General features: G+C 42.1%; 1 protein-coding gene across 5 annotated transcripts in view; it reads right to left on the reverse strand.

Moving 5' to 3' along the window:
- Positions 1–2,751: 2,751 nt before the first annotated feature.
- LOC127159979 (lysozyme g) overlaps positions 2,752–15,407 on the reverse strand; it is a 32,087-nt gene continuing 19,431 nt past the window's right edge. The window contains exons 1-6 of one of the 5 annotated variants that reach the window (XM_051102666.1): positions 5,373–5,479; positions 4,075–4,201; positions 3,826–3,909; positions 3,546–3,742; positions 3,213–3,351; positions 2,752–3,086 (exon numbers count right to left, since the gene is read on the reverse strand). In XM_051102666.1, the coding sequence (XP_050958623.1) occupies positions 2,953–3,086; positions 3,213–3,351; positions 3,546–3,742; positions 3,826–3,909; positions 4,075–4,078 (558 nt within the window). In that variant the 5' untranslated portion in view covers positions 4,079–4,201; positions 5,373–5,479 and the 3' untranslated portion in view covers positions 2,752–2,952. Of the gene's footprint in view, positions 3,087–3,212; positions 3,352–3,545; positions 3,743–3,825; positions 3,910–4,074; positions 4,202–5,372; positions 5,480–15,407 lie in introns of those variants that run through there. The other 4 variants (XM_051102665.1, XM_051102664.1, XM_051102663.1 and 1 more) reach the window with 4 other exon arrangements.

The following is a 15,407-nucleotide window of genomic DNA, read 5'->3' on the forward strand; positions in this document are numbered from 1 at the left end:
TTTACCTGCAGAATTGGGCTACTTTAAAACTGTTACCGCGGGTTGTTTTTCATGTCCACGGGTTAAAGCGACCTCAATAATGTGATATTTAGCCCCTGGAATGCGAATTTTACAAGGGGAACACTGCCAAACAACCTGTATATTACCATCCGGAATGTGATTTTTACCAGGGAACCTCTTCCAAAGCACGATTGGGCTAGTTTTGAGTAAAAATTGAGCAAGTTTTGTTGTGAAAACCTGGCAACCCTGTCTTCAAGGCACTGTAGATGTTGTGCATGCTGTGCCTTGCAGAAATTATAAAATGACAGACATAGCAGAAGGGTTGCATGATATACCAGTACTTAAAGTAAGTATCGTGATACCCTGCTTTTAAAAACTGTACAATTCCGCAATTTACTAGAACCGGTTTGTAAGAATGCATTTTAATAAGAGTCGTATCCTGAAATGTTTTCCTCACAAAAACATAATTACTTTACGACTGAAGAAAGAAAGACATGAACATCTTGGATTAAAAGGGGGTAAGTACATTATCTGTAAATTGTTGTTCTGGAAGTGAACTTCTCTTTTAATACAGTCACAGCTTACTAAGACACAGAGCCCTCCCTATAAGCGAACTAAGCGGCTGCTTAGGGCCCTAGGGGGCCACAAGGGGGCCTCTCACTAGTGGTCCGAGTCATTACATTGCAAAGCGTGCAAAAGCGTGAGCCTTTGCCTCATTGCCTGCCTGCTCGCTTCCGCCACCTGCCCCTTCCCTGGACTTTGATTTATTTGGGAAATTGGATCACGAATATGAAACAAATCTGTCCTTTAGGCGCAGAAAAAAGGGGGAAAAAAAGACGATGAGAAGAGACAAGCACAAGGTAATTTTTAATAACATCATTTCTAAATGGTAACGTTATATTGACGTTAAAGACCTAGTCTGGTCTTTATTGAAAATAGGTAATTAAAGATTAGCAAACATTGTATACTAATATAAAATATTTAATCTTTTTTAATTGCCCGGTTTTACAGACAAGGCTTAAGCTATACTCCCAGTCTAAATTGCATTATTGAGCTGCTTTAACTGAAAGCATCTTGCACTGGCATATATATGTGTAAAATGTGCAAACTGTTTTAGACTGTATACATTTGCTGGTTTGCGATGACAATACTCTACTATTCACTGCACGGCAGAGCCACAAAATTATCCTGTTTAGGGCCACCAGATGTACAGGGCCGGCCCTGCTAAGACACGACAACTGCGGCTGTAGCCATCAGTCCTAGCAACCTATGAAAACACTGATCTCCCCAGTCTGAATGAGGCAAGAGTGTTCAGTGAGGACTGTATCTACTCCGGCATGATTGAGCAGCCCTTGACACTTCAAATAGTCTAGAAGCTGAAGTTTGTGGCTTTCTAGCACATTCTGAGACTAGTCTATGATAAGCCAATAATCCAGATGCATTTTTGCATTTTGTAAATGTTCTTGGACCCAAAGTCAGCCTGAATATGCACAAGGATCTGCTCATGGTGATCATTTTGAATGTACACAATTCAGTACTAGGAAATAGGCGCCGTGCAGACTGTTTCCCCTGTGCTCCTGTGACATCTCTATTGCCTGTTTTGCCAGGAGGCAGAGGATCTCTGCTTGCAATACGGGTGTGTCGCAATCTGGCAAGCGAAGTGTTCTGTGTGCAAACTCCTGATTGTGTTCACCACCCATTCTGACTCGCGCTTTCATAACAAGAGAGAGGTTGTAATGCTTTGTTATGTGCCTGAGGAAGAAGTTGAGAATGAGTGAATACACAGGGATTACACCATGCAGAACAAATGGGAGGCTCTGCTCATAATGTGCAAAATGAGCAAGAGTGAGGAAGAAAAAGCCCTGATGTTGAGACATATTTTGTTTTGATTTTATAGTGAACTTTTTTTTTATTGGCAACACAGAACTCAAACATTTCCCTCTTTTGCCTGCAACATCCAAATCAACAGATGGGTGCAACGCACTAGTGTGAATTCTCTTGCATGGTGGCTCTTCGTCTCTTTCCCCAGGTGACAATTTCCTTCTCAGGCCATAGCAATCCAGGACAAGGCTGGGACCCAATATCAAAAGACCAACCTGAAAGGGAACGCTAAGTTCACAGAAAGTTCTGCAGCTGTGCTACATAAAACTGATAGAAACACTGGTGTAAACAGTAGTTGCTACAGAAACAATACTTGTCTTGTCTAATCTTGTCTATAAGCTGTAAACTACTTCCCTGTCTACACTATGTTGTTTATGCAAACAGCATAAAACCACATACTCATTATATTATAAACCTATTATGTTATTTTGTGTTCAGTGAATGCATGCAGAGTTTCTGAAAGTAAGTACAACCTTCGCTTCTAGTGTTACAGTGTTAGAATGCTGCCAACCATATGCTTTTGTAAGTATTTACAATGTTTCGGCTCATCTTTTTGTGAATCTTTGATGTAAACTCACCTTAAAAAAATGCCTCCTTTCCAAAATATTGCTTACAGCGCCCCCCAGTGTTCTCTGAATGCAATGTTCGTTGAAAAACGTTTTACAGTGTCATGTGTGAGTGCAGGATCAGGCTCAACATCACCATCAAGCTGTTACCAATTGTGTTTGTGTCCACTTGGCTACTTTTAGGAGCAATAAATAAGGTGATTTTATTGTGAAGTTGGAAGGACACTTCCTGCACTGTGTCAAATAATAGACACACGATTTGAGTAAATAAATTAATTTTATTTAAAAAGATCGTCATTACAGGAAATTCACAGCAGCTCTGTAGTATCATTAAAATTATCATATTTTGAAAACTCAAACTCTTAAATGGTTTACAAATAGTTAGCAATATAATATCTATATTTAACTAACACTGTTAGTACAATAGGCCTAACATTAAAAAGGAAGACTCTTGAGTTGTACTCATTTCACTAATGTAAGGGTTTTACAGGTTCCTGTATGTTCTTCAGTAACCCTTGCTTTTGTAATACTGTGCTCTGGCAACAACATCATTGGAGTAGTCTTGTCCTGTGGTTCTGGCATCGATATTCTCATTCGAACTGACACTACTCACACCTGCATTGTAGGCTGATATTCCACCTGAAACAGACATTATACTACAACTGAGACATGAAAATTAAGTGATGCACTTTTATTTGCCTTTATTTATCTCTTTTTATGCTATTTATGTTAATTTGTTTATCATAAATATTATTGTAAACCCACCTTTAAAACATTGCTCTTGGGACCATGTGGGAAATATTTCTTTAATTTCTTTAATAAAGCTAATGAGTATCTCAGTAGCTTGTGTGATATGCTGCTCACTGTCAAATGCACCTTTTTCATCATGGTAGCGTGTGTCAATCTAAAAGAAACAGCATCAAAAGTGTGAGTGTTTTTATAAATATTTAATGTACCATACCACTTGCAACTTCTTGCAAGATACAATGTCCAGTTTGGAGTCAGCTTCAATTTATTCTCAATACCTGAAATTATGACGCATGTGTTTTTTTATGTTATTATATTTTGAAATAAAGTAGGTCTGTTCTTCTAACCAACCTGCATAAGGCCAAAGGCATTGCCATGATCACCCCATCCACCCTCCAGAGCAGCTCCAGCTCTGGACTCTCTAGATATGATTGCAGCAATCACAGCGGGGTCCATCTGCTTTGCTCTGCCAACTTCGGTGATTATACTCTTGTAGTTCTCCATCCGGGCCAGATCAGTCTCAGCCATTCTTTTGGAGGCTTCAACACCTTTTCAAGATGAAATCATTGTTATAATGATATCACATGTTGCTATATATTGATATAATTTGTATGTAGTCATGCATTCTCACCATTTACGGTTAATCTGTCTTGATTTGCTGTTGCCTGTGATGCACCGGTGGTGTCTGTGTTCATGATGTTTCCATAAATGCTTGCTAGAACAACACAGAAAATGTGAAGTCAGTAAATTATTTTATACAGAATATTTATACAGCGATACACTATGTTCCTTAGTATATTCAAATATGTTCCTTATTATTCACACAATATTATATAAAAACAGTCAGCACCTGATGTATTATATAACGTAAATAACTTACCCATGATGTTGACTTTGAAATGCTGTGAAAGAGCAAATCACTGAGTTTGATGAGCCTTGTCACTAAATCAGGACGTGATTATATATGATTGCAGGAGTGGCTTCTCTTTTTTTCAGATGTTCTTCCACTATAGTGTGGAGAAATGGAAAAAAAAAATTGATTAAATGGTTGTAGGACTTTTTAGTTATGGGCCCTAACAGCTAAAATGTAATCAAATTCGAAAACCATCTCTGAATTCCTAAACAGAAGTACTGTATATAAACTGTTTCCCCCGCTATATATTTTATTTGAATGTATTTTGGGTGTATAAATGTATTTTCTATGTATTTATATAAGGCAAGTCCATTACAAACATGAAGTAATCAATGTGTATATGGTCTGCAATTATATTAATACTGAAATTATATATACAGAATTTTCAAATCAATAAACAAACAAATATTTAATTAAAATTAGACATCTTTTAATAATCAACAAAAAATGATTTGACTGAATTTTATGAATTATTTAATAAGGCTAAAAGTAGCCTAATGTTAGTGTAATTTGTTCAATAAAATCTGTTATAATCAGTAAAGCACTCTACACTGTGTAATTAAAAGTTCTACACACACTTGTTGGCTTCCGGCTCACTTGAACACTTGGGATAAAAACAGGAAATACGTCATAGCCTGTAAGTTAGTAGTCAAGTGCAAAGACCGAAAGTGTGGGTATTTGGACAGGGCAACTGTTTATATATACACACACATAATTTACACTTTTCATTTCAACCGTAAATTAAACCGTAATAGATTTAGTTTAATCGACACTTTTCATTTCATTTTCATTTTCACTTTCATTTTATTCGACACAGCTGTAATACAATTAATTCAAACTTTTTATTTTATTTTCACTTTCAATTTTGAGACAGTCATACTAGATTTAATTGACACTTTATTTATTTATTTATTTATTTTCATTTTCATTTTCATTTTATTTCTGACAGCCGTAATAGATTTAGTTTAATGTGTATAGGGACAGGCAGAGGGTGGAAAACTTGTGAGGCTTCTTGTCAATAACAAACGCACATCACAAAGCCGTTATTTTAGGAATTACCAGACATGGGTGTCACGTCATAAAACAGTTTTAATACGACTGAATTTGTTTTTAACGTGATCACAGTTTGATTAAAACATAACGCTTTCATTTCCATGGTTATTGAAACAACGAAAACATTATATACAAAGAACATTATGACAGTTCCACGTGAGTTGAAGCATTCTCAAAAAAATCATGTTCAAACTGGGAAATGAATATCTTACATCGCATGTAGATCTGCACTCAATCCAATAGACTGCCTGGAAATAAAGTTCATAGACGACCCACCCATACAGGCGCTATTTATGGAAGCGCATGGGGAACTCCAAAAAGATTAAGATATTAAGATATTCCCACTCTGGAAGAGACTACAACTGAGATATGAAATTATAACAGAACAAAATCAACCCCGTTTATCAAGAATTAGATTTACTTGCAACACTGATTATATGGATAGCCTACCAAGATTCATATGATGCTGTCATCTTGGCTGAATATCTATACGACTGCTTTTCAGTATCTACTTTATAACTACATTTTTCTTTCCAAACACAAAAAAAAATGTTAAATGACAATAGGCCACTTAATAATATTTTGTAGATCTCTCAGGGTTATTAAAAAAGAAAGAAAGAAAATCCTACAGATATCGAGTCATACTTTAGCAAAACTTTTTTACTAATGACATTTTGGAGTGTCATGTGTGAGTGCAGAATGAGGCTCAACATCGCCCTCTAGAGAACCATATGATATGGAAAGCATTTATCCAGGGGTGCTCAATCCTGCTCCTGGAGATCTACCTTCCTGCAGAGTTTAGTTCCAACCCTGACCAAACACACCTGTCTGTAATTATCAAGTGCTCCTTCAGATCCTAATTAGTTGGTTCAGGTGTGTTCGATCAGGGTTGGAGCTGAACTCTGCAGAAAGGTAGATCTCCAGGAGCAGGATTGAGCACCCCTGATTTAATCAAACAGGATAAGAGTTACTGTAAAGATATCATCTCGGTTACGTAGGTAACCCTCGTTCCCTGATGGAGGGAACGGAGACGTTATGTCGTGACGACACTAGGGGATTTACCTGGGAGCCCCGATCATCTCTGATTAAGAAAACGCCAATGAAATTTGGCTAGTGGATTTGCATAATGCACAACTCCCCTTGCACATGGGTATTGTTGTGGCAAAATCAAACCGACTCTCACCAAAGTAAGAGACAAACTCAGTCAAATGTCTTTTATAATTTTATTCTTTGCAAAGAAGGTCAGACAGTCATACAGAAACACAGGTTGCTGCAGAGTGCCACCAAGAAGGGAGGGCTCACTCCAACTTATATCTCTTCCCTAGCCTTCAAGGTTACATCTCCTAAACGGTAACTTTCCACACATAGAAAGAGTCAGATAAATACATTCTGCTATGTCATACTCCCAAGAATCAAATCTTTATATTTAGGGCCCTGACACCCTTCTCTCAAGTCATTCTTATAGCGGGTTTAAATAAAGCAGGCCCTTACACAATATTCCATAAGCACATAGATTGGTAAAATGAATTTTTCTTTCACAATTTCCCCCTTTTTATCAATCAACTACTCACTAAATTCATTACTACTCACTCTATTAAATTAAAATGTTTGATTAAAATAATGGTTAGAATAATCCTAAATCATCACATTCGCTATCTGTGAGCCGGGCTAAAAAATAAGCACTGTTATTGCATTGCTGACATGGGTCAGACCCTCAGTCACTACACAGACACCAAACATGAGTGTTGCTTACAATTTCAAATCTCAAAGCAAATTCAAGTCATCACATCACATTTATACTCTTCATTTCTGATTTTCATATAATTGATCACCCTCTTTTGTGAAATAAGAGAAAACATGCTAAAGTTGTTCTTGTTGGTTCAGGCCCTGGTTTTCTTGCAAGCAAAAGAATATATATATATATATATAGAGAGAGAGAGAGAGAGAGAGAGAGAGAGATTATTATTATCATAGGCTTATCATCAAAACTAAATGCCCCATACTTTCAATACCGATTATTGTCTCATTAAGTCACTGAATGCATTTCACTGTAACTTCTACTATCGTTAGCTCTTCACCCATGTTCAAAAACATGTTATTAGGACATGTATCAAATTTAACCATTTAATGGGAGACATCAGTTTTGTTTTTTTTTTTTTTTTTTGTCACCAGTCTCCGTACTGTGCTTGATACAAGCTGAAAAATACATGGTAGGCCTAGTAACAATCCTCCTGCCAAAACTGGTAACACAGTATTACACAGACCGTATCCCCATTCTCCCCACAAATTCGCTAACCATTCAAACCATTAATTGTTTGATTGTTCAGGCTCTATTACGACCATTTTCATATGAGTAAAAGCACTTTGTATTTAAATCGGACTCTGGCATTTGTTGACGTGCCTCAAATCTCTTTACTCCATCTGTTCCTCCTCCTGGGGTGTAGATGGGACATTTCTACAGTGGCTGGCATGAATCCACGTGGTTCTTTCAGCTACCTTCACAGCCGTGTGGGTACTCCGAAGCACCTTTACCGGCCCCATCCACCTTTTTACTTTCCAGCTCTTTCTCCTCAGGTCTTATACCACCACGAAGTCACCAGATTTAATATCATGCAAGGGGGTTTCTGCAACTTTCCCCTGAGCAGCTTTTACCTGCACAGAGACACTAGACAACAGACAATTTCCTTGCAGTAACTCAACATGTCATACTCACACAATTCTGTTGATGGCAGCTTTTGTTTGCCCTCTTCCATTCCCATAAATGGTGGTCTATCAAAGAGAATTTCAAATGGGCTCAGGTTTACCCTGGATCTCTTTCTCATTCTCATGTCCATGAGAACAACTGGGAGCGCCTTAACTCATGTCAATCCAGTTTCCTCACAACATTAGGCCAATTCGTTTTTTCTTCTAGCATTCTATCATTTTATTGCTCCACCTGAGCTGAATGTCAGTCAACAGAGCCTTTGCTACTGCTGCTGCTTGGGACATTTTTGTCCCTTTTGCCACATTGTGAGTGTTACAAATAACACATCTTTTACAAAAATTTTCTGCGAATGTTGTGAACCCCTTTGTAAACCACAGTTCTTTAATTTGTACAACCATTCCCCCTTTCGATGCATGGTCCAACCCATGCATCTTCTTAGCATAATGAGCAAAGAAGTGTCGGGTAAACAAGGCCTGCCATCACAGCTCATCCAAACACCATTGGTCAGTGCACATCCGGATTGTTTCCCCTGGTCTTGCTCTGCTCCTAAAGAAAAAGTCTGCATGCCCTATAAAGAAGAAGAGACATTGGTGTTATTTTCAGATAATAAGGTACACTTTGTTTCCTTTGGCTGCCACGTCTGCTCTGGCGTTGCCTGTAGATACAGAATCTTCATTATTTGTGTGTGTTGCATATATACAAATGCCTTTCTTGTCTGGCAGCAAAATGGCTTCTAGTAAAGCTGCCACAAGAGGAGCATGGAGTATTGGGCACCCATCTGACTTCAAAAATTTTCTGTGTTTCCACAGTGCTCCAAAATCATGCGAAACTCCAAAAGCGTAACGCGAGTCAGTGTAAATGGTGACGCATTTGTTTGTCATGAGTTTGCACTCCTCTGTTAAGGCCACAAGCTCTGCTGCTTGTGCTAAATAGTTTGATGGCAGTGAGCCAGATGTCACTATTTCAAATTCTGTTGTTACAGCATAGCCCACTTTATTTTGACCTGTTTGTGGATCTCTGAACGCGGAACCATCTACAAAGAGGATGTTTTCGCAATTTTCAAGTGGTGTGTCCAAAAGATCTGGATGTGGCGTTCACACTTGATCGTGCGCGGTCAAACAACAGTGATGTTCCTTCCCATCCTCCTCCGTCGGAAGGAAGGTGGCAGGATTGAAGGCTGTACAGCGGTTAACGGTTATATTCGGCATATCGAGCAAGATAGTATGGTATCGTAACCAACGAGCCGTCGATAAGTGCGATGTTTTTTGTTCTTGCAGAATCATGGGCACTGTGTATGGCACCATCAATGTCAGGTCAGAGTACCCTAGAAAATTCTTTAGATGCCATCACGGCCTTCTCAGCAGACGCCACTGCCCTCAAACACCGTGGCAGACCTGCTGCTACTGGATCTAACTTGCTTGAAAAATAGGCCACAGGTCGCAGTCTGTCCCCATGATGCTGCAAAAGAATAGAAGTCATAAACCCATTTTTCTCATCCACCATCTGAACAAAAGGCTTAGTTGGTACCGGTAGGCCCAAAGTCGGCGACAGTTGAACTTTAATGTTCACAAATGCCTCGGCCTCCTCCTCTGTCCACTCAATCTGGTCACATGACTTCAGCCCCTTCCCTACTCTTAGGGCTTTCAGAGGCTGCTCGAGAATCGCATAATTGGGAATAAATGTCCTACAATATGAACACATTCCCAAAAATGACAACATTTGTTTCTTTGTGATTGGCTTCGGTACATTTTTTATGGCCTGCACTCTTTTGTCAGATAGGGACTTATTGTTGGGTGTTATGACATGACACAAAAATGTTACTTGTTGTTTTACAAACTGTAGTTCTGGCAGGCTGACCTTGTGGCCCTCATGTGTAAATACGTGTATTCATCTCTACTAATAAAAAACTAATAAACCTTTAACATATTATAGCAAAGCAGTTTCAGCTGTCAGGGTCAAAGGTTCTAGGCTTCTTTGAAGCGCTTTGTTATCTATCGTACGGGTTGTTTGAAAAACCCTGACTCAAAAATGTAAATTTATAGCCTTTTGCCATTAAATTCAAATGCAAACTAGTAGCCACTGTTTTTTGTCCAGTGGCATGCTAAAAAATGCATTAGCCAAGTCTACCACTGAAAAGAATGTTGCATCTTGTTGAATTTGTGACAAAATTATGTATGGATTTGGCACTGAGGGGGCCCTCTGTCTGACAGCTGCATTCACTGCTTGTAATTCTTGGACAAAACGCCATTCTGTAGGTTGGCCCTTATCCCTTATAATTTTCACATTAAATACTGGAGTGCGCACTGGAGAATCATTACATGGCACTATTACACCCTCTTTCAAAAGTGACTCAAATACTGGTTTTATACCCAGTATTCCCTCTGCTTTCAGAGGATACTGTTACTGACACAGCCTGTAATCATATTTTTGAGTGATTACAACCTGTTCACATCCCATCATCAACCCCACATCATATTTGTGTTTTGCCCACAATTTAGGAGGCACCTCTGCCAAAGCAAATATTTGCCATGCAATGATTTTCTTTTGTGCTTTTATTAATAGGGGTCACAATTCTATCTACTTTAATGTCATACTTGCAGTCTGACACAAATGCCCCTAAACTCTTACTGTTTCATACCCCCATCTCACACCAGTCTGTTGCGTCAACAGATTTCTTCATAAATCTCCCTACTTCACACCATGCCTGATCCCTGGCCTTGGAAACAGATAAGTGAGGCACAGACTCTCCTGCCACTAGACAGGCTGACTGAAACCGCACACACACTTATTGTCCAAAACATTTGATCACAGCTAAAAGTTTCACTCTTCCCTCTTTTTTTTTTCCTTACGACATGTGACGTGCAATGTAAATTGTCAGGCATCATAATTTCTGTGTTGAATGGCTTTGTTCGATGCTTAGCCAATTCACACATTATCTGAGCCCAATCACTGTTTTTATGTGCCATTCATAAGCCCACTGATGCTCAGCTCGCAGACAGCACAATTGATCCTCCTGTTCTGTCACTCTGACACCCCAGGAGTCTGCGACGAGCACTAAATTTAGTTTACATAAATTTTAATACAATAAATCTCGACCCATGATGGGTACAGGGCACGCCGGTGAATACGTGAATGCATGTTTCAGCACCCGGCCTCCCTCTGTCACTGTGAATTTTTCAAAGATTTTATGACCTGATGCAGAAGTGGATTCATTTATTTTATTAGTCAATGCCGATTGACATGGCAAGTCACATGGTCACAATATCTGGTTGCCCCAGAATCTGCCAAAAATTCAACTAATACTCCCTCCACGACAAAAACCCCTCATTTTCAAACATCATTGTACAGTTATCAAAAATTTCATTATTCAAATCAGAAACACTCAAACGCAAACTTTTTCTTCATTGCAGAGAGCAGTAAGTCAAATTAGAAACACACAAAGAAACGCAAGCTTTTTCTTTGTTGCAGAAAGCAGTGTTTACATCAGTGTATGTGTGTGTGTGATATTAAAAGATGTTCACTTCCCTGCACTGTAGGTGTTGACTGCTCGCCCGGTACCCCTCCTCCCTGCTCTCCGTCTTTCTCGCTTCAGTCTACTTCTTGATTTTGCTGGTTTTCTGGACATTCTCAGACCCAGTGACCATCGTTCTTGCACAGTTTGGATTTACTGCACTTTCTGGTTACATGATTATCAGTCCCACAGATCGCACAGCCCCGTTGCTTTGGGTTTCTTTCAGTCCAGTTTGAGGGTCTTCCGCCCCATCCTTTTCCTCTCGCCTGTTTTGTCTGTTGATATCTGGGAGCCGAATAACCTCTGGGTCTTGACACAGCCTGCACTAAGGCTAGCTGTAATTCTTTGTCAGTCTTTGCTTTCGCTTTTTCCTTCTTCCTCGTTTGTTGTTCTTCAGCGTGCAGAGCATGCGCTAAAATAGCGATCAGTCGTCTGTTCTTCCATTCAATGTAGTTGCCCTTCACTGCTTGCGCAATTTCTGGTCTCAGTCCATTCAGCTTCGCAGGTGACACTCCCAGGTGCCAGGTTGATTTCCTCTGTCGTCCGGCTCTTCCAAGACGCTGTGCTTGTTGAAGGACAGTCGATGATAATAGTCTTGAACAGACTCCCCTCTGGTCTGGCAGCAATTGCACAGTATATACGACATTAGGGGTCCATGGAAAACACCACAACCTGAACCCCATCACAACCCTAAGAATAGCAAATGTTGGCAAGCGACATGTGTCAGACAAATGCTGTGCTAAAGTTGTAACCTTCCCACCACCCCAGCATGAATTTGCTGACCTTGGTACCCGCAGGGTATAACGCTGCTGGTGATAGCCAAACCGCTGTTCCTTTCACTCAATACTTACCAGAAGAGATTTCAACCTTCAGTGAAAGACCTTCCTATTTGTAGTTACAGCTTGTTCATAATGGTGGGGAAGCAAGCCTTCCAGAGAAGGGTGCTACGGAGGCCACATCCTGCCCATAGGGAGGTGACATGTGGAGACTCAGATATGGACTGACCCAGGCCTGGGGAAATACTACATATGTAATGGATCTCTGAGGCAGGTCCTACCTGAGAGTAGGGATGGAACAACTGCCAGCAGAGACTGACAGAGTGATCTGTCCAAGGGAAGACACGGGTTCAGCGAGCAGGAAACCTCACCGTGGAAGAATACACATATGGGATGGCCCGCAGGGAATCAAGCCATGTGGACACCTAGCCCAGTACAGGGGCCGACTGGAGACCCAGGGCAAGTTAACACCTGATACTGGGCCTGGCGTCAGACTGCTCTGCCCAGTCTGACTGCTGGGCGTGTTGGAGAACTCCACCAGGGCTCGCCATCCAGGGAACTAAACTGGAGGAGGACAAAAGGTGCCTGTATCCCCGGGTGAGGGGGAATGGCGCAGCAAGCATGACACCAGCCAGTTCTTCCCCCTACTTACCTGTTACCCAACACACGGGAAGAAACTGGCTCAACGCGGAGACTGTAAAATCTTGCGAAGGTGTCGCCCAGCCCGCAGCTCTACAGATGTCTGCCAGAGAGGCGCCGTGTGCCAGCTCATAGGAGGAGGCAACACTCCGTGTGGAGTGAGCCCTCACCCCTAGGGGACACGGCTCGTCTTGGGATTGGAACGTCAAGATGATGGCATCCACTATCCTCTGCTTGGAGACAGCCTTATCTTTCTGCTGACCTCCGTAACAGACAAAGAGCTGCCCAGAGCTTCTGAAGCTTTGGGTGCAGTCCACATATATACGCAATGCTCTTAAGGAACACAGCAACGCCAAGGCTGGATCTCCCTCCTCTGGGGGGGGAATGGCGCAGCAAGCATGACACCATTCAGTTCTTCCTGCTACTTACCTGTTACCCAACACACGGGAAGAAACTGGCTCAACGTGGAGACTGTAAAATCTCGCGAAGGTGTTTGGTGTTGCCCAGCCCGCAGCTCTACAGATGTCTGCCAGAGAGGCGCCATGTGCCAGCACATAGGAGGAGGCAACACTCCGTGTGGAGTGAGCCGTGGTCTCAGGTCTCAGGACAATGTGAGTGTAGGCCGGCCTGAACACAAGGCACCGAAAATGTTTGGAGGTCCCCGACCCACTTGATGGGGGGGAACGCGGTCAGGAGCGCTGTCTTAGCAGACAGGAATTTAAGCTCGACTGACTCCTGCGGCTCAAAGGGACCTCTCTGAAGTCCTGCCAGGACAACAGAGAGATCCCAGGAGGGCACCAGGGGTGATCTAGGAGGATTTAACCTTCTGGCACCCCTCAGGGACCTGACGATGAAATTGTGCTTTCCCAGGGACCAGCCGTCCACTGCATCGTAATGTGCTGCGATAGCACCTTTCTTGTAGGAAAGAAAGCACGACTCTAATCGGGCATTTAATCGGGGACTCTAATCGGGCAACACCAGTTTGTGAACAGACTCCATTTCAGAGCATAGGCTTGCCTCGTAGAGGGAGCTCTAGCCTGCATGATAGTCTCTACCACTGCCGGTGGTAGGTTACCTAAGTCTGCCGCGTCCCATCCAGGAGCCACACGTGGAGGTTCCAAAGATCTGGACGCGGGTGCCACATGGTGCCGAGCCCCTGAGAGAGCAGGTCCTGCTTCAGGGGAATGTGCCAGGGGGGGCTGTAGCGAGGAGCATGAGTTCTGGAAAACCAGGTCCGGGTGGGCCAGAAAGGCGCAACCAGCAAGACCTGCTCCTCGTCCTCCCTGACCTTACACAGTGTCTGTGCGGGAAGACTCACTGGGCAAAACGCATACTTGCGTAGAGCCCGAGGCCAGCTGTGTGCCAGAGAACCCGTGCCAAGGGCCCCTCAGTCAGGGAATAAAATAGCTGGCAATGGGAGGACTCGTGGGAAGCAAACAGGTCTACCTAAGCTTCCCTGAATCAACTCCAGATCAGCTGGACCGTCTGGGGATGGAGCACCTCTGAAGGACGCAGGAGGGCGCCTGCGGCGACAAGCAGACTGAGGCAGTGTGCTTGATAGCCTTGGCCTGCTTCTGTACTGCCGAGAACTGCAGTGTTGCCGAACAGCCCAACCTGGGAGAGGACAGCGTCGAGAAAGGGCTCTTTGTAGACATTCTTCATCTGACCTGGTTGAGCCAGAGATAGCACTCTTGGACCACCAGAGTGGACATCGCCTCCCAGAGGGACTGCGCGTGACTTTCTTTGCCTCGGGGGGCGAAGTCAGTCTCACAGCACAGCTCCTGGATCAACCCCGGGTCAGTACTACCCTCGTGCATTATATCAGTGCCTTCGCTTGGTGAACCTGCAGGATAGCCATGGCATGCACGGCAGAGGCTGCCTGGCCCGCAGCACCGCAAGCTTGGCCGCAAAGGCAGCCATAGCTTACAGTGCTTTAGACAGGAGACACAGACGATACCCCAAGGTGGCGGCATTTTGCGGGCTCTTTTAGGAAATTGCTCTTTTAGTTGAAGTGCCTAGGGGAATCGCTGCAGACAGGGAGACCGCTGTTTGCACCGTAATGCCAACCATAACAGTTCCAGAGATGAAAAGGCTTTGTGGAGATCAAGCATGTTCATCCACTCGGCTCCAAAGCAAAAGTCTAATGAGTGGATGCACCTGCACCTCTTTATACCCATGTGCAAGGGGAGTGGTGCATTATGCAAGTAAAATTAAGCCTAATTATTCTTGTTATCAGCAATAGCATCATTAGCCTTCTTAAAAAATGCTCAATTTAGATATCAGTAAATACATTTACAATAATAAAAACTGAAGATATATTCTTGTTTCCTAGCAGATGCCTTTTTAAAAAATGCTCAATTTAGATATCAGTAAATACATTTACAATAATAAAAACTGAAGATATCACCTCTGGTTTCCTGAGATGAAGGGAAAGAGACATTGCATTAGAAGCATCTAAAAGTTTTGCCATTGACACAGAATCTTACTTGGGACATTTGGAAATAAAGCTTACATCTTTTTAATTGTAATCGAGTTGTGATCAGTGCTGCTGAAAACGCTAGAGCCATTCTGCTTTTGGGTGTGTCTGTAGAAGCGAGTGTAATTTACAGGCAACCAA

Source organism: Labeo rohita, unplaced genomic scaffold (assembly GCF_022985175.1).
Source record: "Labeo rohita strain BAU-BD-2019 unplaced genomic scaffold, IGBB_LRoh.1.0 scaffold_271, whole genome shotgun sequence".
Lineage (NCBI taxonomy): Eukaryota > Metazoa > Chordata > Actinopteri > Cypriniformes > Cyprinidae > Labeo > Labeo rohita.